This window comes from Penicillium bovifimosum, assembly GCF_028826915.1.
Source record: "Penicillium bovifimosum strain IBT 22155 chromosome Unknown utg000002l_segment0_segment0, whole genome shotgun sequence".
Classification (NCBI taxonomy): Eukaryota; Fungi; Ascomycota; class Eurotiomycetes; order Eurotiales; family Aspergillaceae; genus Penicillium; species Penicillium bovifimosum.
In genome coordinates, this window is record NW_026622711.1 from 1,969,494 (window position 1) to 1,995,411 (window position 25,918).

At 51.1% G+C, this 25,918-nt stretch overlaps 3 protein-coding genes across 3 annotated transcripts; 1 reads left to right on the forward strand and 2 right to left on the reverse strand.

Moving 5' to 3' along the window:
• Positions 1–533: 533 nt before the first annotated feature.
• On the reverse strand, positions 534–4,246 carry N7515_001949 (KilA-N domain-containing protein; the record flags this gene model as incomplete). Its single annotated transcript, XM_056662693.1, has 4 exons — positions 534–1,815; positions 1,872–2,004; positions 2,060–2,921; positions 4,175–4,246. 4 exons carry the CDS (start codon positions 4,244–4,246, stop codon positions 534–536), a joined length of 2,349 nt encoding a protein of 782 aa, XP_056524806.1.
• A 6,543-nt stretch (positions 4,247–10,789) lies between these two features.
• N7515_001950 (putative ATP dependent RNA helicase) lies at positions 10,790–15,383 on the reverse strand (the record flags this gene model as incomplete). The annotated part of the gene is made up of 5 exons (XM_056662694.1): positions 10,790–10,999; positions 11,075–11,402; positions 11,460–11,673; positions 11,723–14,566; positions 14,624–15,383. 5 exons carry the CDS (start codon positions 15,381–15,383, stop codon positions 10,790–10,792), a joined length of 4,356 nt encoding a protein of 1,451 aa, XP_056524807.1.
• Positions 15,384–15,678: 295 nt separating this feature from the next.
• Positions 15,679–25,676, forward strand: N7515_001951 (uncharacterized protein; the record flags this gene model as incomplete). Its single annotated transcript, XM_056662695.1, has 12 exons — positions 15,679–15,799; positions 15,858–18,809; positions 18,876–22,700; positions 22,754–22,945; positions 23,007–23,162; positions 23,215–23,296; positions 23,354–23,495; positions 23,548–24,098; positions 24,641–24,724; positions 24,888–25,157; positions 25,256–25,406; positions 25,533–25,676. 12 exons carry the CDS (start codon positions 15,679–15,681, stop codon positions 25,674–25,676), a joined length of 8,670 nt encoding a protein of 2,889 aa, XP_056524808.1.
• Positions 25,677–25,918: the final 242 nt, after the last annotated feature.

Below are 25,918 nucleotides of genomic sequence, written 5' to 3' on the forward strand. Positions count from 1 at the left end.
ATCTCCTTTTCTCCCAAACACGCAAGGACTAAGCAGAGAGTAAGAAATAAAAAGCAAAAAACTCGTTCATCAGGATGATGGCTCGTGGGTCAAGTCATCACACAAAGAAAATTCGTTCATAAGAGATTCGTCACATCGTAGTCGTCAAGGTCGGTATCCTTCCACACGAACCAACACATATTCCAGATAAACCATATATCATGACCATGTTGAAATGTTCGTTGTAGACAGGTTCTCGCACCTCGTTCACCCTCCATACTGGTTCACCACATGAAACATAAATAAACGCAGACATAAAACAAATGAACTTCGTTTCGTTTCGATACCGCCCGGGCTGCCTGTCTGCATGTCGTGCACACGTGTCGTCGTATAAGACGTAGGCGAATCCGCGGTGCCATGCGGGGTGGTGCATGCGCAGTCTATCATAAAAACAAACACCGACCAAGTAAATAGACCAAACATAAAAATAGTAATCAGGCAAGAACTCAAATGTGATAATAAATCCACAAGCCTAACAGCCAGTGCTATCACACTCACCGATGCCGACCGATAGCCGCGCTGGGCTTCATGGGTTGGAGAATAGGCGGCCCGCCGACTGGACCACCAAGGGGAGCTTCGGTGATCGTCTTGCGACGCTTTGAGGTGTCATACTCGGTGGTACTCTCAGGACGGACTTCGTCATCCTCGCGCATACGCTTGTTGCCTGCGCTCAGCGAGCCATTTCCAACCCCATAGACCGGAGTCGAGGTCGACGCCATGGAGTATGGGTCGGTGCTCCCATTGGCGGGCGTGCCGCGGGTGTCACTGACAGCAGCGTTGTACAGGGTAGTGGCGGCGGGACGAGGAGGGGTGTTATACCCCGAAGCCCAGTGTGGAGCGTTGCCGCCGCTTGTACGCGGGGTCATGCGACCGGAACCGTTCTGCTGGCTCGGCGAGCTGGTCATCTCAGGCGTGAGCTGGGAGTGATCGCCGCTCAGCGAGTTAACGGAAGGGTTGGTGGTGTATGTATAGGAGCCGCGGTTGGAGTTGTAACCGGAATTGTGGTCTTGCAGGTACTCTTGTTCGTGCTCCTGGGCTGGTTCCCCTGACCCGTTGCTCTGGCTGTAGCGGTTGGTGTCACGCTCGGAGGATTCTGGCTCCGAGGCGCCGGGGCGCGGGTTGGGCGGCGCCATTTCGCTCTTCATGTACCCGCCGGAAAGAGAGTGGCCGTAACTGGACATGCCTGATTGGGTCAGTGGTGTGTGCGGTGCGTATTGGGCATGCGTTTGTGGTGCCGCGGAGTAGTATGGCTTCGAACTGTCGTAGCCCTGCCCCTGGTAGGAAGGCAAGACGTTCATGTTGTTGCCCGGAGGGGTAGTTGCGGGGGTGGTGGGCATTGAGCGTTGGTGGCTCAACGTGGTGTCAATAGACAAGGGCTGTGTGTGTGGGACTGGTCCGCCCCATTCGTATGAACCGCCTTGATTGGCGCCCATCAGGCTGGATGCGCTGGCTGGCGGTGTGGGGAAGGTGTTGGCACGGTCAAGGCCGGGTCTAGAGCCATGGCCACTCATTGGGCCTTGAGACATGTGAGAGGACATGGGCGTCTGCAAGGCGTGGTGATGATGGAGTGAGGGTTGAGAGCCGGACGGCGTACGCTGAGGAGCCGGAGGAGGCCCTTCCAGGCGTCGTTGTTGGGACTCTTGCACCACCCGGTTGGTCCCTGACTGATTGGCGGGGTGGTAGAGGAGAGTACTGATGGTGTGCACGAAGAGCGGGTACAACAGATCGGTGATTTTCTCCTTATTGGCAAATTCCAGAGCACGCTCGAATGGGATCCTGATTGCGGTCAGCACTCAATTTGACGTATCAATATGTGTTATCGAACAACTTACCAGACACCCTTGAGATGCATGGGTCCAATTTTCACTACATGACGCAGCTTTTCGCTCTTCAGGATTCCATCACGACGACCACGGGTCATGCCAGCCACATTCAGTAGCTTTGTACCATTAATCATGTGGTTGTCTGCGGAGTCTCGTTAGCCAACGATACCCGTTAAAACTGGAGGATTGCCACTTACCCTCTCGTCGAGCAACGCAAACTCCCTTTGCTTCCACCTGATAGCAGAGACTCCCCTCGTCTTCCCACAAAGTAGCTGTCACTCGCGGCTTAGCCCCAGGCGGTGACATCTGACCGGTTGGGTCATAGACGTATCCTTGTAGCGGAGCACCGGTGGTGTTCCCATATCCAGGCGGGGCGGCCACGTTTGAGTGATTGCTCACTTGATGATGATACCGATCAGAATAATCGTCGTGCATGTTCATGCTCTGAAGCTTACCTGGAAGCGGCAGCAGCTGAGTTGCCATCTGGCCACCCATGGAGCTCGGCGGGTGTCCTGGAGGGGATGTGACGCCATTTGAGTATCCATATTGAGGGTAACCAGCCGGTGGGTAAGAAGGTGCGGGCTGCATTACGGGCGGCTGCCCGTGGTACGAATACTGGGTCATTGTGCCTGCGGTAGCGCCTTGAGGAGCGTATGGCTGAGCAGTGGACATGTGCGAGTGGACATCCATGTACGGCTGGTTCTGGTTCATGCTGCCGAGAGAGGTCGGGCTGGGATAGTAACCGTCGTTAACCGAAGGTGCGATACTGTATTCCGTCGGGGCGGAGGAATCCAAAGAAAGCCGTCCCTGGGTCCCTGACAGATCCGTAGATGATGGGGGGCTCCTGGGCTCGTTACCTGGGAGGGAGGCACCAGATAGACTTGTGCGAGCGCTAGAATTGGTGGAATTGGTCACAGGTGAATCGTGATACGCGGTTCGGGAAAGACCCTGGGTTGCTGTCGGCAGGCTGAGAGCGGGGAGTTTATCGCCGGGCAATAATGGTCGTTCCGCCGCGTGATGGTTGTACCAGGGGGCGTCAGCAGGACCGCGGGTGTGGACCTGCGAGATCGACGGCAGCTCCAGCTTTTCGGTTGCACGGGAAAACGGCTTGAAATAGAGGAGATATGAAGCGGACGTCGGACGTTGTAAAGGGCGTCCGTCGTGGTATCAGTTTGACGAGTGGGGGAGAAGAAGCTGCAGAATCGTTGGGAAACCACAGGAACTTGGGGTACGTTGCACGGAAAAAAAGGGAAAGAAAGAAGTGCAAACGAAAAATGGAAACAAGGATTCCAAGGTTTTCTGGTCAAACGTTCAAAAGTTCGCAAAATAGAACGCGATGCAAGATGCAGGCGATGCAGGTTATATCGTAGTGAGCTTCGTAGTATCGTAAACCTTTTGTAGACTCGGAAGTCTTAAGAAGCGCAATAAGGACTTTTCTTGTATAGCGGGGGAGAATTCAGTGGACAATGGTCATCAGAATCATTAACAATCGTGAACCCAGCACATCGAAGTAGGTGACAAGCTTCGACCTAACAGAGAATAGGGTAAGTTTTTAGTCGTTTCAAATCATGCAAGAGGTCATGTCATAGAAAAGAAGATCAAATGGAGCGCATTGAACGATAAAATAAGGCCGAAGCCGGAAGGTAGGGGGAGGTGGAGGTTCAAAGTCTCAGACAGTCGAGGGATGGGGGGTGGTTGAGAGAGGAAGTGCGTTAAGACGTACAGGAATGGTGGAGGCTGGGGTGGTGCAGCAAACGCATCCCTATGCACAGGCTGGAGAGATGGCGTTTGAGAAAAGAAAAGATATAGCAGGTATATGAATAATAAAAGCAGAGAAGGAAAAATAAAAGAAATAAAAAAACAAAAAAAAAGAGAATCGTACAGTGAAACTTAGACCCAGAAGTTAGGCGGTTAAGAGAGGGGAAAGAAACGAAGTGAAGCGAACAGATGACGCTGAGCCGCAGCGGGAAAGTCGATCAGTGGAGGAAGAAGAAGATGACTAAAGAGTCAATTTAGAAGAAAGAGAAGAATGTTGTCTGCAGAAATCCCGGCTTGCCCCGTCTTTTGAGGGCAGAGGAAGAGAAAGGAAAGAACGAGATTATCGAATCAATCACAGTGGACCCCCCCTGGTGGAGAGCAGAAGAGCGAAGAGAGAGAGACTACCAGAACCGTGCGTTCAGATCATCCTCTAGACTCGATGTGTTTTTATTTTATCTTACGGATTAATTATTCGTTTTTTTATTCCTCTACATAAAAGATATTCTACTTATCATTTCCCATTGGGAAATATTTAGAAAAAAATAGAACATTACATTATTACGCCACCAAGCAAGGACCAGATCAACACACTTAAGCGTTGAGGTAGCGAGGTAAATCATTCCCATTAGTAACAGCCAAGATCGTTCAACCGATGAACCGGATTGCCTAGATTTGTTCACCCAGCATTGATCAGAATTGAAGTCAAAGAGAAAGTTCCCAGCTGAAGATCCTGGTCTGTGTGACAGGCAGAAAAGCAACACGCTGATCGGCCGGGATAGGCCCGCTGTATCTGGGAGGTGATTTCTAGTGGAGCCCCGATCAGATTCAATTAATTTATTTTCCTCTTGAGAGGGGTTACTCTGGACTCTAGGCTATTTCTGGCTGGGCGAGACTACAAGATTCAATACATACTTGGGGGTGACCGGGTGAGTAGTATTGTAACTACTTGTAGGTTCATATTTACACACTCATCTCGCAAAGCATCATGTAGGTCAGTCAATACCAAGATGTAAACAAAGCACAGCTCAGATGGATGGTTCTCCACGAGCACGGGTCCCACCCACTGACTGAACCATGGACGGTGAGCCGGGGAGAAAGACGGGGAAAGGATATCCACGGTTGAGCCTGAGGTTAAAGATTTGACATCCACGGTTGAGATAGATTAAAATACGCCCCAAGGACCATTGTACACGACAGCAGTAGGGGAATTATCGTCTCGCCCCGATCACCATCTCTTTCGTGCAAGACATCTGTCAGCGGCTGCAGAGAGGGGAAAAGCTAAAAAGGAATTAGAAATAAAATAAAAATAAAACCAAGAAAATAGAAACCCTCAGAAGGAAAGGCCCGGTAATGCGCGGCGGCTGCACCGTCGATTGCGGATTGCTCTCTCCCGCTTCTGGAGCCAGCGCTTGCACCACCTTTCCCCCTCTATTTGGGGGGACAAGAACTACAGAGCTGCAAGGTCCGTCTTCAAGAAACGGCTAAAATCATAGTCCCAGCGGGAAATCATTCACCGGACATCACCCGAGCTTTGGTCGTCCCTCGGGTATCTTACCGTTAGAGGTGACTACCACTGGTCGATCGCCCTAGCTCCAAACCCCAAGCCCCCAGACTCCATCGCGTCGGAGCCAACCTTGTATACAGCTGAAGCCGACCTAAGTAGACCATTGCAGTGTTAGCTGTACCCTATTGATTTTGCTACAATATAAGGCAAGAATTACAACCCCAAGGCTTTTGTTGTCTGCCTTTTTTCTCTTTTTTCTCTTTTTTGATTTTTTTTTCTCATGGTTCGGGACGATCTGGGCGTTAAGACGGGCCGTGAGTAACAGTGGGGAGGGAAAGAGGAAAGAAGCACGTCACTGCCCCCCAGGGATGTAGAGGGGAGAATCAGTGGCTCAGAAGAAACCACGAAACACGGGTGGCTTGAAGACGATCAAGGGTCTGTTCTTCTCTTTTTCGATCCCTGTCCAGTATCACCAGTCATAGGGCGCTTACCAGAAGAGTCTGTTGAAGATTATTAGTGAAAAGAAATAAAGAGGGAAAAAGCAAAAAGAAACTACTAAACAGAACATTTGGCCCAGAATTTGTCCAACCACCCTTCAGCCCGAATCGAAATGAGAGTTCACAAGTAGCATCGTAATCTCGACTGGGAGACCCCGTGATGATGCGTCCAGAAATTCCTCTTTCTTTCTTTTTCGGTCTAAATTGGATCGATATCTCTATCTGTCATAGACTTCCTCAATAGTTGGAGCCGGGATAATGATCCTCCACGTCAGTGATAGTATTTCCGAATTTCTTCACTGATTTTTCATATTTTTATCTTTCAAACAAAAGTGCCCAACAAAATCCAAAGGCCCAGAAGCCCAGATCCCAGCAAGGGAGGAGAAGAGTAGAAAGCGACCAGCTCGCAGTTCACCGCTTATTCCCCCATAGGTGACGGGCCCCCCCTTGCATTACCTTCTTTATCATTTTTTCCTCATTCTCCACTAAGGAAACTAAACTATTCACGGACTTGATTTCCAGCAGGTTGACAGATGTCAATTGCATTTCTCTCTGACCGGGGATAATTCAACCTCTATTTCAGTCCTCAAGTGGACCACTGTGCATCGAGATCCAATTATTGAAGGGGTCAGAATACGAGTCTAGCATTAAAGAGATAATAATGACTGATATCGATACTACTAACTAGTCCGTACTCCGTACAAGTATTTGAATTAGCAAGTGGATTCCAAGTGGCGCCAGTGTCGCGCCCACCACACAGACCCTTGAGAGGTCGGTGAACATGGGGGCCCGGGAAGATACGGGCCTGACTCCAGATTCAATGGCATTCTTTTTATTTTAGTATGTACATACAACATAGTATTGGTAAAAATTGAGCTGCAACGGTAAGAATGCAGATATTGGGGTCCGTTAGGGCTATGAAGCAGGTACTACATAACGATGCTAGGCCCAGAGAGCTCCGGGGCAGAAAGGACCACCGACAGATCCCTGCATCGCAGCTCGCTATCGACGGGCCGATACCCGCTGCACATACAGCATACAGTAGTTTAGGGGGGAAGATGGAGAGGGATCCGCCAAATCGACAGACTGCGGACAGATATCGTTACTCGAACAGGAAATAGTCGGAGCATTTGATAAAAGGAGTGGGGTGTACCAAACTCGGTTGTGGCTTTTTTTTTCCTATTATTTTTCTTCACTTCTTTTTTTTCCTTTCGGTGAGCATGTTACATGGGCTCCCCCGTGCAAGAAAGGGGACAACTAGATCAAATCAAGTTGATGAAACGAATATGAGGACAAGAGACGAACTAGTTAGCGACTGGGTCCACCACACAAGTCTCGTCCTCACCACTCCACACTTCGGCTGTGATGCATCTCCCAGGAACCGTTGAGCCGAAGATGCAAGGAGAAACGGGATTTTCCATGGCTTCTATATGATAGGTAAATCTAGGAGGCGTTGAAATAGTCCAATGATAGCCATAACAGCAATAACTATCTTTGACTTCATCCATCCATAATTCATGGCAATCGAGTATTTGGAAGCAAACTATGGAGTAAGTATCCAGACGATAATGCGCCAATCCTTTCCCTGATCGTCCCTCCGGGGGTTTCCGTGTGACTACTCTCAAAGGTGGATAACTCGTTAAGAGGTTGAGGTTACAGAAGCTAGAGAATCTTAGTGTTTGTCACTGACAAGGCATAGCTCAAGCCTCCACTTTCATTCTTTGCACGCCAATCTCGCGTCGATCGACGGGTTCGCCCGTACCTTGCAGCGACTTACCCTGCAGCACACACTGTCCGTGCAGATTCGGGCTTTCTTTGGGGCTTTCTCTCTTTTTGGAGTGGTTTGATGTCTTCGAGTTGCACTATTATTGAAATACTCCCGTCCACCCGGTCTATGTCCATTCTCTTTCCAAGATACCTTAGTCTCTAACCCTAGCGGTCAACGACATACCAGATACAATGTTTCACTAGCCATGTTTCCCCATGCTGTACCTCACTTTACAAGCAGAATATGCCCGAACCCGTCTGGGCAGACGTTGTCAGATAAGGCCGACTTGCGGGGATACACAATGGACACAAGGCCTTTGAGGGGGATATGCAGTACACTTTACACCGTCCATCGTACAGCATAATTACAGCCTCGAAACACGAGGAGAATTTGACCGAGAACCGTTGACAGGGATGTTCCCTGCAGACTAATGATGTGTTGTACATGGGCAAATTAAAGGGCGAATCGACCGCGGTAACTCCCGATATAACCCCGAAACTGCTGTTCGGTCGAGGTGTTTCGAATGGAAATACGACAGATTGAGGTCTTACACCACTAAGAGCGACCGGATATGAATGGTGACTTGTTTTATTATCCCATGTGACTTGATGACTTGAGAGGGGATAATCTCCTCGAGACGCCACCTTCTCATTTCGCGAATAACAGCGCACCACGACACCAGGATCTGGCGTGATGGAACTATGCTGGGGCCGTGCAACCAGGGATTTAACCTCGCATTGCATTGTCCCGTGGAGCCAAGAGATCGACTGCACGTTCATCTTGCCTTTACGCACTCTAGCGTTGAGAGGGGGAATAGGAGAATTGATGGGGTGTTGCTTGTGTACTCCGTACTTGTACAGTACAACATAGTGACTAAAATGGACTTTGCTCAAATACCATAAATCAAAATCAATGAATGATATCAGTTTGAGAAGAACAGTAGTTACAAGTCAAGCGCCCTAACCGTCAGCAATCGCCACACGCCCACACCTGGGCACGAGTCATAATACCAATGATAGCCTAGGGTGTAATTCCCATATCTCCGAAATGGCTCGGACCAAAGGTGTAACGAGACTAAATCTCCAGCCGAACGATGATTCGTTTACAGCCCGCCGATCAATGATCCAACGCAACAAATGACTGGCTGTGGCCCCAACCACGTAGGAAGGGCTAGATCGTGTGGATTCACCGCCAGTTGCCCTTGCGGAAGACGTGGCAGCTATGACCGTTTGGTCATTTCGTTTATGGATTGCCATCAAGGATTTAACGCATTTACTTGATCGTTAACTGTTACAGCTATGTGTAGAATATATTTCGATCTGATCTTGACAGGTGTATCCTCTCCCGATGTCGGCTTTAACCCGATCGGAAGATAAACTTGGACTTGGATGGGTTAAGGCTGAGAAGATTCGATCTTTATGTACGACATAAGTCGAAACGCCTTGATCGAACTTACTTTGACTCTTTATCCATGGATTTCGTACTAAGTCTACTAGGACTGGTAACTAATGGCCATCTTTACAGTGTTGACAACCCTGGAGCAACCTAAATAAGCAAATATGCAAAGCCATGGATGTACTTTTAGCTCTATATAAAAACAGCATCTCCATGCCATCCCCAACCACGAGAACAATAATGCAAGAAAACAACCATCTTAATCCTACATTTCTAAACAAGGAACCCCAGTCAAAGCCCAGCAAGACCCAAAAGAACACAAACCACAAGTACACAGTAGAAATCCCACACCGTCTCTTCTGTCTCAGATAACCCAAGTAAACTGAACCCCATACACCCGACACGCGCCCTCCACGCTTCTCACTCCCCGGAGAAGGGTGTCACCCGTCGTCGATCGAAGAATGTACATGTACATGGTACGTACATATACCCATGCACCCCCAGCCCAAGCTGCAAAGTACCATGTACCGGCTACGATAAGAAATGCAGACCCAGACCGAACCAAACCAACAGCTAGCTGCCAGCGCAGAAAGAGAAGATGGTCCAAGAGCCGAGTGCCGTATGGGGTTATCGTGCATGAATAAGTACAGGTCCCATGTACATGTACATGCACAGGGTACGGTAGTTTAGTTTCTTTAGGCTGGGATCTCTAGCTAAGTGCCTGTATGTAGGATGTACCTCGATGCAGAATGTAGGCATGATAGCCTTTTACGGTTAGGGCGATGCTATCTGCATTCTCGAAGCATGTCTGCCATTCGGATTGTGCAGAGGTGGGGGGGGGGCGGTGTGTGGTGTCTTGGGTTTGGGGATTGTTTGAGGTTTTATTTTAGTTTAGTTTCATAGAAGCAAAAGATAAAAGAAAAGAATAAGAGACATTGTTTCTACCACCTCTGGTTGGCTCGGGTGTTCGATGCTGGGGAATGTGGATATGTGGCATGCGGTTGGCGCAGACGTCCAAGATTCCATTTCCTGCTGTGCAGGCTTCAGAATTTCTTCCCGAAGTACCGATGTACATATGATTGTCTTCACCGCTACCCCCGTATACACACTGGTCTCGTGTCTATCAAGGGATGATCCGTGTTTGCTGGGTGTGGCAGAGAGCGGTGGGAGGTTGGTATATCCCTTGATTGATCATTGGGGACTGCGAGCTGTTTTTCGTAGACCGATTGTTTCCCGTGCGGAATGGCGGGGTGAGAAGGGTGAGAACGTCGGTCTCGGCTTTGGCTGGGGATTTGATAGAGACTTGTCTTTGATCTTCTATGCTTTGGCCTTGCTTATGCAGGAGTTATGCCTGGATCTTGATCTTGATCTCGATCTCTGGTACGGAGAGTATGGTTCACGCAGGGCGGATCAGTGCTGATGGCGTCGGTGCATTGACTCGACGGGCATGGCTGCAGTGCTTTGTGCTTTTGTACTATGTAGAGATGAACGTACTTCTAGAAGGCGTGGTCGATGCAGTATGCTGTCTCCCGTCGTTCATGTAGGGATGCTACCCGTGGACGGTTCCTGCTGATGGATCGCCAGGGCATGGAATTTGTGTTGCCTCGGGGTGATATCAGAAAGTGTGTTCGAAGAATCTTGAATGTTTGAGGGTGTGGTGTTCAGGAATAGGTATCTGATAGGTAGAATCGTAGAGTTATAGGGTTGTGTCCATCAATATACCTATGTCTGGTCTTTGAGCGGAAGCGGAGACTTAGGTGGTAGTATATGTCTAGTATGGTCTGCGTTTCCTGGACGTCGACAGTAGCTACAAATGAGAGGATACACATACCAACCAAGAACGATTCTCCAATCGAACAAAAGAGAATGTTTGTCCATCAAAGTGTCTCAGCCCAAAGTATTCCAAAGAACTCTACAGTCAACCCAACCATGCTCATCATGAATTTTTTACAGGCATATCTCATCAAAGGCACATGGCATAATCACATTTTAAGACGTGGCATATTCATCGCTTACCAGCCTGAGCGAAGATCTGTTGCCATATGTCAATCCACTGCTGGTGCTTATATGACAGTGGACGGTGCGGATTGCGGAAAGTATTCGAAAGGATTTCGCGCAGACGGCTGCTGAGTATCTTCAGTGCGAGCATAGACTTCCAATCCCGCACAGAGAAGCGAATACGGTTTGTATCGATGGAGATGACACCCGAATACAGCTGCATCGATAGCGGTTAGCCCATTGCCAAGAGAAAAAGGGAGGAGCGGAGGGTGAAGAGTGACTGTAGCCTTACCTTGAATTCAGCATCACCACATAGCAAAGCTATAGCGAATTCATCCACAGCACTGGTATCGTGCGCGTTGAGGTTACGAGCACGCGCCATGATGCTATAGTACGACAACCACTTGACCGACGAGTCCGCTCTTTTGTTGACAGACACACCAGGCAGTGTGACTGTCTGGTTGTTGCCGACATTACGCCAGCCCTTGCCCTCGCGTGTCAGAAGCTTTGGGTAGAAGCTCCAAGCGATGACTGAGTTGATCACAACGTCATTGTTGCTGTTGATATCGAAATCTTCAGGGATGATGAAGAACTGACGGCTTCGGCTGTTGGAGCGCGCACTGGAGAATTGGTAAGCACTTTTTTCAGATCGGGTTTACTTTTGAAGGATTGCCTACCGGTTAAGAGCCGCTTTCTGGGATGCATCTAGATTGAGAAGGCCGGCGTCGACAATTGACACAACCAGTTGCATCTTCACATCCTCGATCGCCAGCAAGGTCTGCGGGCTAAGGCAGTTCTTTCGGCAGAATGCAAACTCGTTCGACCCTGATGTGCTCCTCGTGCGTCGCCAACTGCAGTAGGCATTATACACGGTCAACAGATCCGAGTCACCTATGATTTGTTAGTCATTGACAGTTGAAGACAAGGTGTTGGTACATACCTCTTCGGAAAGACGCCCGCGCGCTATCACGCTGCGTGTTAGAACCCATCGTGTTCACAAAGGGCGACTTCGAAGAAAGGATAGCAGCGATGCTGACAGTCGCGTCCAAACACCGGAAAAAGGCTCCATGAATGATCATTTTGCCAAGGAAAACATCTAGCGGCAACTTGGCCAGCTGTGTTCCGAGGGATGTCAAGCTCTCGTTACTCGTCAGAGCCTTGACTTCTTTCAGTGAGTCAATGGCACGGCGAATATTTTTAGAAGATGGGGGGTCAAGAGCTTCAAGAAGTGTCTGCTCAACTTCACCCAGTTTGCAGATTTTCACTCGAAGCACTAGATCCTGCAAGGAAAGACGCAGCAGCTCCGGTGTCTGCTGTTCAGAAAGCAACTTATCGTGACGGTGCTTAGTGAACAGGTGGAAGCAGATACCATTCTGGACACGGCCAGCACGACCACGACGCTGTTTGGCGTTTGCACGGGAGATGAACGACTCAACGAGGCGGGACAATTGACGTCGCTCGTCGAAGCGCATTATCTTCTCCTTTCCGGCATCAACCACAGCTGTGATATCTGGGATGGTGATACCTGTTTCCGCAATATTTGTTGCGATAACAATCTTCCTTGTGCCTTCCGGAGGTACGTCGAAAGCCTTTTCTTGGTCTTCACTGGCAATTGAGGAGTGAAGCGTGTGCACGATCCAATCTCTCTGGAACATCCGCTCAGACAAAATCTCGTCGTTCAGGCGACGAATCTCTGCCAGTCCAGGCATGAAGACCAAAATTGCCTTGCTGTAGTGAGCCATCTCTGGTGCTGTGGCGATCTTCATGAGCAGCCGTTTGATCAGCTCGTAGTCCATTCTGTACTCGTCGATGTTGATGACAGTCTCCTTGGTCTGTCTGGAGTATCCATCAAGACTGGCTTGAAGCCCCCCGGTCGTGTCAGCATCGGTGGGTGGATCGTCCATATCGTCGTCAAGGACAGTGTGCTGGGCGTCCTCTGACAAGCGATAGTTGGTCATCTCGACTGCATCCTCCAAGTACTTCATCTCCACGGGGAAGGTTCGTCCCGGAATGTTCAAGACTGGCACCCCACCGAGATAATTGGAGAACCGTTGCGCTTCCAAGGTAGCTGACATAAGAATGAGCTTCAGATCAGGACGCTTCTGCATTAGCCGTCGTAGTACGATCAGAAGGAAGTCACTGTCAATTGTGCGCTCGTGAACTTCATCAAGGACCACATGTGTGATGTCTTGGAAGTCGTCCGGGCGCTCGAGCATTCGGACAACCACTCCCGTGGTCGCATAAATCAATGGCGTGGATTGAGTGAACTTGCTTTCCAATCGCACTGCAAATCCAATGAGAGACCTATTCGTGCCAACCTCGTTCTTGTGCTCCCCAAGCTCTTCGCTGACACGCCGAGCAAGGGAGATTGCGGAGATACGACGGGGCTCAGTCACATATATCTTGCAGGGACGGCCTTGAAGCATCTCATGCTCGAGAATAAAGGATGGAATCTGAGTACTCTTTCCACTGCCTGTTTCACTGCAAATGATGAGGACTCGGTGATCATCGAGCGTGCTCAGAATCTCATTTTTGAATCCCCAGATTGGGAGGTTCATTCTACCCTCCATCATGCGGTGATACGAGGGTGTGGACGACTTCGCCATCCAAACATCCTTCAGACGCTCGTCGATGCCGGAGTAATTGTCACGCGTAGAGCCCTTCATCGGGGTCCCGGGCTTGCTCCCAACTCCGTTCCTCTTCCGGAAGTTGTCAGAAAGGACAACATCGTCTTCAAAGGTGCCTTGATTCTCCTGGACCAAACGCTTCAACGCTTTGACGGTGGATTTGTCAACTTCGTCTTGTTGAGCCTTTTGCAATGTTGCAAACTCAGTCCACAGGTCCCTCCAAACAGCTGGTAGACGTAGGTAGGCCTTGCCTTCTTTGGAATTCTGGGGGAACAGGATGAATAGGGCCAGAGTCGACACGTATCCCTCAGCTTGCTGGGGATTCGGTGTTGTGAGTGCATCCATTGACACAAAAGTAGCCAAGGCATTCGACTTGTGTGTAATTGATTCCACCGCGAGCGGGAATGGTGCCTCTTGGGGTTTCGACCATCGCACCTCCAGCGCTTTTCGGTTCGAATGGCTTGAAGTAGAAAAGTCTCGGTAGACTACCACGCAAGATGAGTCTCTCGATTTGCAAGTCTCCTCCAAGACCCGGCGTGGACTCAGACCGGTCGCCTTGCCAAAGTCTCGGATCGTGAACGCAATCTTAGTCTCTGGTGGAGGAAGACCCAGGAGGGACTCGGATTCTTCAGGCTCGGTTTGGAACATGTCACCCAAGGCATCCTCCATTCCCTCGATCTCCAGTAGACCGGGGTCTATCTCTTCGCCATTTTCGGGCTTAGGTTGGTCCTCTGCCTCGGTCGGAGACTTTTTCTTTCTATCCACCGGGCGCCGAATGAATGTAGCGTCTTTTCTGAGCTCGTCAAGCTTTTGATCCCAAATATACTCTGCTTCTCTGCGTTCGAAAAGTACGTCGCGCTCAATTTTGGCAATTTTGCGCTGTAGTTTTGAGACCTCAGGATCGTCCGACAGCTGCGCAGCACCTCCACGGCCTTTCTTGCCCTTTCCAGGGCGATCAAAGAGATCTGGCTCCAGCCTGTAAAGCTGAGTCTGCAGCTCCAGCCATTCGGGAACCATGACATCTGGGTCGACTGAGCTGTCTGAGTCGTATGAGATAGGTGGAGCAACCTTTGCTGCCTTCCAGTCGGCTTTTTTGTTCACTTGTTTGCCGCGATTCCGGGACGAAAGGGGAGTCGAAGAGCCCGAAGGATTTGAGTCTGATAGAAGTTAGCTTTGTACCCTAGAAGAGATTCTCAGCGACCGAAATACTTTACCGGACATCCATGACGTGACAGCATCTGTATCTTTTAATTGACGAGTTGTTTGTGTGTAAGAGGGCAATTCCTTCTTGTCACTGTGCATAGCCAGCCATTCCAGCGCTTCATCGAGATTCCACACCACATCCCGTCCGGCACTGGTGGAGTTACCAGCGAAATAATGCAGAACATGCTTCAATGCATCCTCAACGCGATGCTCGGGGAACTCAAGCTTGAGCAGAGTCTCTTTCAAAATCCAGAGCTTAGAGTATAACTCCTCTTCAGAGCTAGCCTGCTTTGGACTTGTGCTCCGCCCATTCGCTATAAGGTATTCCACCTCTTCGGTACCGGCCAATTCAAGAATACTGTCTTGGATCTCATTCGGTAACCACTCCAACAGGCTCAATGGTGTCGATTGTTGTCGAAACACGCGGCGTTCGGTGTCCAGCTTGGTGGCCTGCCGCGCTGCGTCCGTTTTACATTTGGTCGCATATTTGTCCACCAAGATCTGGAGCTCTGCTTCTTCCAAATGTCTCCCTAGTTCTTCCGGCGTATAGTCTTGTAACGACGAAGTCGCCTGGGGCGCGGCGGCATCTGCAGTGGGTGGTGCGGTGGGATCAGGTTGGGATTCGGTTTGCGGCGTGGGTTTTGACTCTTCGGTGACCGGAGAAGGTGTTGCTGTTGCCTCTGGCTTAGCCTTCGAGGGAGTAGAGACTGTCGCAAAGCCTCGAGCCGGGTTGGAGGCTGGCTTCTTCTTTTTCTTGCTGCTCGGCGGCATTATGGCTTGACTAGCAGCGGAGCCAGCGGAAATGTCTAAAGACACGCTGCAAGTCAGCGGTCAAAGATCAATGAATGTGAACTGAGATATACTGCAAGTCTTCGTGTAATAAATTCCCAAAAGTGGTCTTGAAAGGTGTAAGGAACGAAGAGTCGGGCCATGGCTGTTCAATGGCGGGATGAAATCCAGCTCCCCACACAAAACTCTTATGACAGCATTCCTAGCCCACTTCACCAACCTCACACTCTCTGAACCACCCCCTTCTCTCTCCATTCCCCCGTATTGACCGCCGATCATGGATGGAATTCCATGGGACCAGGTCAAGGCCGGGGATCTGGATGCCTTGCAGGTCGTTCTCCTCTCCAGTTCGACCTCGCGCAGGCTCCGGGCCCTGCAAGAACTCCGCGACAAGAATGGTAAAGTGATGAGTTGTGGCCTTGTGAGGAGCATCTTTTCTGACTATGTACTCTGTAGGGTCTGAAGTATCCCCCGAAACCCATCGAGATATACTAGAGTTGTTGTTCCGAACTTATCGTCTCTATGTCGATCGATCCTCCCGACAGGCTGTCCAGCAATGCCTCCGCTCGCTCCTCCGCACCCCCAATGCGATCGAAGATATAAAATTGCTTACATCAAAATTGCAAGCCGAGGCCTCTAGGCCAGGCCTGGCTTCCTCGTTTGCCTTTGTGCTGTTGGAATGGTGCTCTATCCTGTTGCAACAGGCTAGCGAGGACCAGAACACACCGCTGGCCATCGTGCTGGACCTGATCGCAGTCGATGCCAAGGCTCTAGAAAATTGCCTTGCCCACAACCCCAGGCCTGCAGTAAAGCAGTCGGCCCTCCGAGTAACAAGACGTGCTTTGCGCGCCGTGTTCTCGGCTGAGGCATGGGGTTCGGATGCAGTGCGGCAATCTGTCAGCCGACTGACCAAGGACTCTACCGCAGCATACAAGAATGCGCCTCTCCTTGGTGTTGTATGCGGAGTCTGTGCGCGCCTAGCAGACAAACGATCGGTCCTCGAAGAGTCTAAGAAAGAGATTACGGCATTCTACGTCAAGGAGATCGTGAGCTCAAAATCTGCCGTGCCTGCACATGTCGCCAATGGCATGTCCGACTTCTTCGCTTCCTTTATAACGCTTGAAGATGTTGCCACGGAATTAGTACCTCCCATTGAGAAGTCTATCCTCCGAGCACCAGAGGTGGTTCTCGGCGGCGTGATCCCACCTCTGTGTGCCTCTTTGCCAGAAGAAATTGATCTGTCAGAAATAGTGCACACGCGCCTCTCCAAACATCTTCTCACTAGCATGAAGTCAAATAACCCATTGATCCGCCAAGGAGCCGCTGATTCTTTTGGATCCTTGCTCTCTCGATGCAGAGCTGATGCCTTGGTGTTGAAAATCACCAGTGATATCGTTGGTCCTCTCAAAACCCAAAAGATTACCACTGCTGAGCACCGACTTGCTTACGCTCAGGCCATTGCGGCTATCTCACCTTCGGTGGATGTCTCCAAAGATATTGTTCAAGGGTTCTGCCCCGTCCTTTCAAAAGAGCCCAATGAAGCTGCTATGGAAGAGGAGATCAAGTCCTTCAGCAATCATCTTGACCACCTCATTCAATCTAAAGTGGGAATCAGCGATGATGTTATCAACACTATTGTCAAAGGTGTATCTGATAAGCGTATCCCGTTCCGGAAGATCTGGCAAACGAGCGTCGGAGAAGTGCTCTGGAAGTCTGAGCTTGAGGCTTTGAATAGTGCTGAAATCGAGCCACTTGTCACCAAGGTCCTTGCTAAGATGAAGGATCTTTTTGGCGAGGTCGCTTCCAATCCGCTTCCTTCTGCCCAGAGCGGTGCTCTATCTTCGGCCTATGTTTTCCTGGCCCTATTCCACCGAACTTCCGATATTCAAGGATCCGCCAAGTCTGCTTGGGAGGAATTGGTCTCCCAGTCAATGACATTAAGCCCCAAGCCTTCCTTCCTTCTCAATCCCAGAGTCTACTCAAAGTTGACTTCCAGTAGGGAGATCCAGTGGCTTGTCAGATCGCTGGCTGCTGTCACCTCGGGGTCTAAGTTCACTAGCTCTGAAAATGCGTCTCAGACAGCCTGGGCTCAGTCCTTCATATACGCGATCACCGCGCCTGCCGTTCCCTCAAACATTCGTGAGAGCTTTGCGGAATTGTTGACCCGAGTTTATCTGACGGATGTGGCTACTTTCGGACGTGTCATCGTCAATGCACTATGGACCTGGATGCTCTCTTTCAGGACCGCGGAGAAGGAATCAGCAGCAGTCTCTGCTGGGCCAGAAAGCGAACGTCTACTCCACATGGTGTTAAAGGCCCTTTGCCCAACCAAAGCTCGCTTGGAAGCTTCCGAAACAACTTCCTCTCATGTCGAAGTTCTGCTTATTGAAATCTTGGTTTTGAGTCGGCCCGAGCTAATCCCGAACACATCTTGGATCGAGTTGTGTTTGAGGACCGGCACTGACCCTGGAAATCTTGTTCGCGCACATCCTGCCAATTGTATCGAGCAGTTAGTCCGCGTGAACGCAGATCCCGTGCAGTCAGCGGTGCCAAATATCAACCTCGCCGTCTTCAGTGCTGGGGCTGAACTAGCGTTCGTTGCCCCTGATGCAATGGTTCCCCGTTTGGTCGATCAAATCAAATATGATCTCGACGGCAGCCGCCTCGCTAAGTTCACTGCCACAGATGCCGCCATTGCACGCACTCCTGAAGGTACTGCCTTCATTGATGTGCTCAGCAGTAAGTCGAAGCAGCCTGCCTTCGATAAGAACACTAAAGACTATGATACCTTGAAATGGGAAGAGGAGCTTCGTGCGCAATTGGCCGAGAAGAAGGGCCAGAGCCAGAAGAAACTTACTCCCGAGGAGCATGCCAAGGTCAAGGCACAGCTTGCCAAGGAGGCCAAGATCCGTGAAGAGGTCTTGGAAGAAGTCAAGCGGATTGAAAGAGGAGCAGGTCTTATCCAGGGCCTTGCAACAGGTCCTGCCAATGACGTCGAAGGATGGATCAACGCTGCTGTCACTTCTTTGCTATCACTTGCTCACGCTGGTGCGGGCCTGTTCGTCGGTGATATTGTCTCCCGGGCATTCATCACTTGCGCCGACAAGGTCTCTAGCCGCCTAGGCCCTCTGCGATCTTTCGTGGGTATTGCGACACTGCGAGCCATTGGTAACACCAATCTCCCCTCTGACATGGAATTGGAGCCCCTCGGAGAACTCGTAACGAGAATTCTCTACCGATTGCGCTTTGCTTCCGAGCAACGTCCTTTCGATCCCACGTCACTCGCTTACGTTCTTCCCCTCATCTCTCTGGTTTTGACCCAGAACGGCATTCAAGAAGCGAAGGGAGAGGAGGAAGGCACCCAAGTTCTTCTTGCTCTTGAGTTCTTGTCGTTCCACTCCGCCTCTTGTGAGTTTCTCGCTCTTTCCCTTGATAGTTTTACTTAAACAGCGACTTGCTAACACGCCTATGAAGTCACCGACCCCCGTCTTCCTCGGGTCGAAATTCTCGGCCAGCTCTTGTCCGCCATGCAAAGATATACCCAGCACTACAAGCTGGTCAAGGACACATTGTTCGACTTCAGCCGATGCATCTCACCTAACATCAGCAGCGAGGAGTTGGAGACGCTCTTGCAAGGAGCCATCGTCGCCGATGCTTCCGTCCGAACAACCGTGCTACAGGTCATTGAAGCGGAGATCGATTTGACTGACCTCGATTTCTCGGAGCACATCTGGCTATGCTGCCACGACATGGTGGAGGAGAATGCCGAGATTGCAGACACAATCTGGGAGGACAATGCCCTAGAAGTGGATGACAGCTCATTCAGCAAGATCATGAAGTATTTGGACTCCAAGGACCACCAACTCAGGGGTGCTGCTGCTCGCGCTTTGGCACATGCCATCGAATTTGATAAGAGCAAGTTTGCGGGCATTTTATCCGAACTGCAAGCCAAATATATCGATGAGATGAAACCCAAGGCACCCGAAAAGGACGCCTACGGAATGCCCATGAAAGTAGAAGTCTCTGACCGCTGGGAGACTCGCAGTGGTATTGCGCTGGCTTTCGATGCCATGACCAAGCTGTTCGATGGTGACGAGGCTGTTGCCTTTTTGCGCTTCCTCATTGAAAAGGGCCCCTTGCTCGATGGAAACTCTCGGGTCCGCAGCCAAATGACAGAGAGTGGTAAGTCAATCATTATTTTGCGAGGCAAGTCCAAGGTTGAGGAGATGATGAACCTGCTTCAAACGACTTTGGAAACCTCCGACAAAGACACCGAATCCTCTGATCTCCTCAACGAGGCTGTGATCGTCCTCTACGGCTCTGTGGCAACACATCTCGAAGCAGATGATCCTCGTCTGCAAACTGTTATCAGTGAGCTGCTCGTGGCCCTTGATACACCCTCAGAGTCCGTGCAGCACGCTGTGTCCGAGTGTTTGCCTCCGTTGATTAGATCGTCTGGTTCGAAGACGCAAGAATACGTTGAAAACCTACTCCACCGACTTTTGCACGCCCCTGACTACCCTCGTCAACGCGGCGCCGCGTATGGTCTTGCAGCAGTTGTGTGCGGCAGGGGTATTGCTACCTTGCGAGAATTCCGCATCATGAGCCAGCTCAAGGAGGCCGTTGAGAACAAGAGGGAAAAGGATTACCGCCGCGGCGCCTTGATGGCCTACGAGCTTTTCGCCCTTGTTTTGGGACGGACCTTTGAACCTTTCGTGATCCAGCTTGTACCCCAGCTTCTCGGGGGCTTCGGTGACACCAGCATCAGTGTTCGTGAAGCTTGTCTGGAGGCCTCAAGAGCTTGCTTCCAGAACCTCAGCTCTTTCGGCGTGAAGGAAATTCTTCCTACTCTGCTTGACGGCTTGGATGATACACAATGGCGCAGTCAAAAGGGTGCTTGCGATCTTCTTGGAGCCATGGCGTACTTGGACCCGCAGCAGCTTGCGGCCAGTCTGCCCGACATTATCCCCCCTCTGACAGTTGTTCTCAATGATACCCACAAGGAGGTCCGTAGTGCAGCAAACCGCAGTCTTCAGCGCTTCGGTGAGGTCATTAGCAACCCCGAAGTGAAGAGCTTAGTTAGCGTCCTCCTGAAGGCTCTGAGCGATCCTACGAAGCACACGGATGAGGCTTTGGACTCCTTGATCAAGGTTTCCTTCGCTCACTACCTGGATGCTCCCTCCTTGGCCCTTGTTGTGCGTATTCTCGAGCGTGGTCTTAGTGACCGATCCAACACCAAGCGGAAGTCAGCACAAATTATTGGCAGTTTGGCCCACCTTACCGAGCGCAAGGATCTTATCGCCCACTTGCCTATCCTTGTGGCCGGTCTCAATCTGGCTATCGTTGATCCAGTGCCCACAACTCGTGCTACTGCTTCTAAGGCCCTTGGTTCACTCATCGAGAAGCTTGGTGAGGATGCTCTGCCAGAGCTCATTCCCAACCTTATGTCTACCCTCAAATCCGATACTGGTGCTGGTGACCGACTCGGATCTGCTCAAGCCCTTTCGGAGGTCCTCGCAGGCCTCGGTACCACCAGACTCGAGGAGACGCTGCCGACTATTCTCCAGAACGTTTCAAGCGCCAAGCCTTCTGTTCGTGAAGGCTTCATGACACTCTTCATCTTCTTGCCTGCTTGCTTCGGTAACAGCTTTGCCAACTACCTTAGCAAGATTATTCCCCCCATCCTTGCTGGTCTGGCCGACGACATTGAGTCTATTCGCGAGACCGCTCTCCGCGCCGGTCGCCTGCTTGTCAAGAACTTCGCCCACAAGGCCATCGATCTCTTGCTTCCCGAATTGGAGCGTGGCCTTGCGGACGACAGCTACCGCATTCGTCTCAGCTCCGTCGAGCTTGTTGGTGATCTTCTCTTCAGTCTTACTGGTATCTCTGGCAAACAAGAGGGCGAAGAAGAAGAAGAGGAAGCCACTCAGGCTGGCCAGTCCTTGCTGGAGGTTCTCGGAGCCGAGCGCAGGGACAAGGTTCTTTCGGCTCTGTACATCTGTCGCTGCGATACCTCAGGACAGGTCAAGAGCGCAGCCCTGGGTGTCTGGAAGGCGCTTGTCGCCTCCCCCAGGACACTCAAGGAGATGGTTCCTACGCTGTCTCAGCTCATTATTCGTCGCCTTGGGTCTACCAACATGGAACAGAAGGTCATTGCCAGCAACGCTCTTGGAGATCTTATCAAGAAGGCTGGAGAATCTGTTCTCAGCACCTTGCTGCCTTTGCTTCAAGATGGTCTTCAGGCTTCGCCCGATGTCGATGTCAAGCAAGGTATCTGTATCGCTCTCCGGGAGCTTATCACAGCCGCTTCCCCCGATGCACTGGAGGACTATGAGGCCATCCTCATCGCCACCATCCGTGTTGCTTTGGTCGACAGCGATGATGATGTTCGAGAAGCTGCTGCCGAGGCTTTCGACTCACTGCAGCAGATCATGGGCAAGCGGGTCGTGGACCAAGTTCTACCCCACCTTCTCCACTTGTTGAGAACCGACGACGAGGCAGAGCAGGCGTTGTCGGCTCTGTTGACTCTGCTCACTGAGCAGACTCGTGCCAACATTATCCTCCCCAACCTTATTCCCACGTTGCTCACGCCGCCAATCACTGCTTTCAACGCAAGGGCCCTGGCATCTCTGGCCGAGGTTGCTAGCTCTGCTATGACAAGGAGGTTGCCAACTATCCTCAACTCTCTCATGGACGGTATTATTGAGACTACCGATGAGGAGCTTCGGGAAGAGCTCAGCACTGCCTTTGACACGGTCTTGGTTTCCGTGGATGAGTACGATGGCTTGAGCGTTGGTATGAATGTGATGGTCACGCTTGTCAAGCACGATGATCACCGTCGTCGCTCTGCTGCGGCGCTTCATCTGACCAAGTTCTTCGCCGAAGCCGAGCACGACTTCTCGCGATACTATCAGGACTTGATCCGTGCTTTGCTGATCTCATTTGACGACCCGGACAAGGATGTCGTCAAATCGGCGTGGACCGCTCTCACGGGTCTCATGTCCCACATGCGCAAGGAGGAGATGGAGAGTTTGGTCATTCCCACTCGCCAGATTCTGCGACAAGTGGGCGTTCCTGGTGCAGATTTGCCTGGCTTCAGTCTACCCAAGGGAATCATGGCTATTTTGCCAATCTTCTTGCAGGGTCTTCTCAACGGTACTGCCGACCAGCGTACTCAATCCGCTCTTGCGATGTCTGACATCATTGACCGTACTCGCGCCGAGTCATTGAAGCCTTTCGTGACCCAGATCACTGGTCCTCTTATTCGTGTGGTATCAGAACGCTCTGTGGACATCAAGTGTAAGTCATAGTAAGCCTTTTATGTGGATCTCATTCCTAACAATATTCGTCAGGCGCCATTTTCTATACCCTTAACAAGCTGTTGGAGAAGATTCCGATGGCCGTTAAGCCGTTCTTGCCCCAGCTTCAGCGCACATTCGCCCGTGGTCTGGCTGACACCACGAGCGAGACCCTGCGCAACAGGGCTGCGAAGGGTCTTGGTATCTTGATTACTCTGACCCCCAGGGTTGATCCTCTTATTGCTGGTAAGTTCAGGGCAGTTTATCTCGGCGATGTGGTTTCTTTCTGACAATTTCTTCTATCTAGAACTTATCGCGGGATCAAAGACCACCGACATTGGCGTGAAGAACGCCATGATGAAGGCTCTCCAGGAGGTGGTTGGCAAGGCCGGCGCCAACATGAGCGAGGCATCCCGACAGGCAATCCTTGGTTTGATTGATGATGACACCAGCGACCAGACAGGTAAGATCACTATGCAGAATTCCTTTGCTTGGTGCTTTACTAATATACCTAGATTCCGTTTCTATCACCAACGCTCGTCTCCTCGGTGCGCTCGTGAAGGTTCTCCCTGCCACGAGCTCGGTTCCCCTTATCAAGTATGCACATTCATCTCATGATTGAAATTGACTAGATACTAATATATGTCCCAATAGGAACCGCATCCTCACTGGCTCCCTTTCCCACGCGGGAGTCCTAGGACTCAATGCTCTGCTGGCTGAATGTCCCGAGGTTCTGACGGAACACTTCTCTGAGGAGCTGCCCACTGTCATTTGTGAAGGCCTTGCACACAGCGATGTAAGTACAATGCCAAATCAAGTGTTTTGGATGAACGCTAATCCAGGAACAGCCCTTCGTCTCCGACAACAGCGCGCTTGCTGCAGGCAAGTACCTATTGTCCAATGACGGCAACCACGCTTTCGAGTCAAGTAAGGCGATCTTCGAAGCGCTGGCGCCTGCGGTCCAGGTTGGTCGGCCGAGCGATACCCGCCGATTGAGCTTGGTTGTCATCCGAACTGTCAGCCGTCTTCACCCCGAGCTGACCCGTCCTCATCTGGCTCTGCTCGCACCGCCCATTTTCGCCAGTGTCCGCGATCTGGTGATTCCCGTCAAGCTGGCCGCTGAAGCCGCATTCTTGGCCATCTTCTCGGTGGTTGAGTCCGAAAGCGAAGTGTTTGACAAGTACATGGCTGGTCCGGGTGCATCCCTGCCACCTGGGCCCAAGCGTAGCATGTCTGATTACTTCAAGCGCATTGCTATTCGTTTGGCTAACCAAGCCCGTGAGCGTCGCGAGGCTGAAGGTGGCGAGGGTGGCTTGGGACTTTCCAATGACGAAGTGGATGATGAGAAGGAGGTGTGGAGCATTGGCAAGGTTGATCTTGGAGAGGCCTTTGGCGATGAGTGATGATTTGCTTGCACGCATCCAAGGAGCATCTACATTTATAGAGATATACCCTTGGGTCTTATTTGCTTTAATCGTACAAAAGTTATGTGTATATGTGTGTTGGTGTATAGGTTATGTTGCATTGTTCTGTGATTGATGATGCCCCTTATGTGCTGGACTTCTGTTGTAAGATGTCTGCATAGTACTACTCCGTACTGTAGATCACTTAGCCCTAAACTTCTAAACGGGGAGATGAGGTCATGTGACGCTGCTAGTCTTCGACGTCACGTGTTGGCATTCTTCTTCGCTCTTTTTACAACAAAAGCCACGGCAAACCAAACAGAGAAAGGAAGATAGAGCGCAGTCCTCACCTTCCATTATTCTCATCTCAGTTCCATCTCTATCCCCCAGTGTAAGTACTCTTGGACTTCCCCGGACAGCAAGATCTCCAAGTTTCCCTTCCTGATTCGGACTAGCGCTAGGGCAAGCACCCTGGACTTCTCCACCCACTGTGAAAGAGTACTCGCTTAGCCCTCGGCTGACCTAATCTGGCCCGCAGTGCCCTCTCAAACTCTCACTGTCGGGATTTCTCAGTGCCACGAACATCATCCGCCAACGACCGTCGATACGCCGACATCAAGATGTGAGTTCATCTCCAAACTGCTATTGAAATACTCGAATGCACTCCCGTGTGCTGTGGAAATTCATGTCAAATATCCATCTCGTGGACCCGACATTTTTCGCTATCGTGGAGGAACAACTTCGTGATGTGTGTGCCATGATGCTGACCGGGTCTTTCACCACAGGGTCAACCTTACCACCCAGAAGCGCCTCGCCGCCTCCGTGGTCGGCTGCGGCAAGCGCAAGATCTGGCTCGACCCCAATGAGATGAGCGAGATCTCCAACGCCAACTCTCGCCAGACCATCCGCAAGCTCGTCAGCGATGGCCTCATCATCCGCAAGCCCGTCACCATGCACTCCCGTGCCCGCGCCCGTGAGCTCACTGAGGCCCGCCGCAACGGTCGTCACCGTGGTCTCGGTAAGCGCAAGGGTACCAAGGATGCCCGTATGCCCAGGTATGCACAGCATCTCCTCTCAAGTTCTGTCGACCTATTATCGGTCGTGCGGAACTACGAACCGGAGCACAGTTACTGATCCCATTTCCTTTTTTTAGCCAAGTCCTCTGGATGCGCCGCATGCGTGTCCTCCGTCGTCTGCTCGTCCGCTACCGCGCCGCCGGCAAGATCGACAAGCACCTTTACCACGAGCTCTACCACCTGAGCAAGGGTAACACCTTCAAGCACAAGCGTGCCCTCGTTGAGCACGTAAGTTACAACCCGGATCAACCCCACGGATGACGATCGAATATGGAACATGAAAATATGAACCTATGAACCATAAGACACGCAACAAAGGACACAGGCTGACTCGTTCTCTTTTTCCCGCTACAGATCCAGAAGGCTAAGGCTGAGCGTCAACGCGACCGTGCCCTCAAGGAGGAGATGGACGCCAAGCGTGCCAAGAACAAGGCTCTGCGTGAGCGTCGGTTGGAGCGCAAGGAGGCCAAGCGCGATGCTCTGGTCAACGAGGAGTAAATCTGATACAAAAATTCAATTACCCTTCCGTTGTTTGACACTTTTTTTCGCAATTCGGCGGTGCGGAGGTTGGAAACGGTTAAACTTCTGGGTTGGATTCGGGATGCGGGATTCGAGGCTGTCCCCGACATCGAACCCAGGTCGGCCTTCGGCGTCTTCCTAGTTAGTCTAGATTCTGTTACGACTTTCTCTCCTTGCCTTGGGTTCTCTGATTAGCACAGGGTTCGTGGATCTTTTCAGGA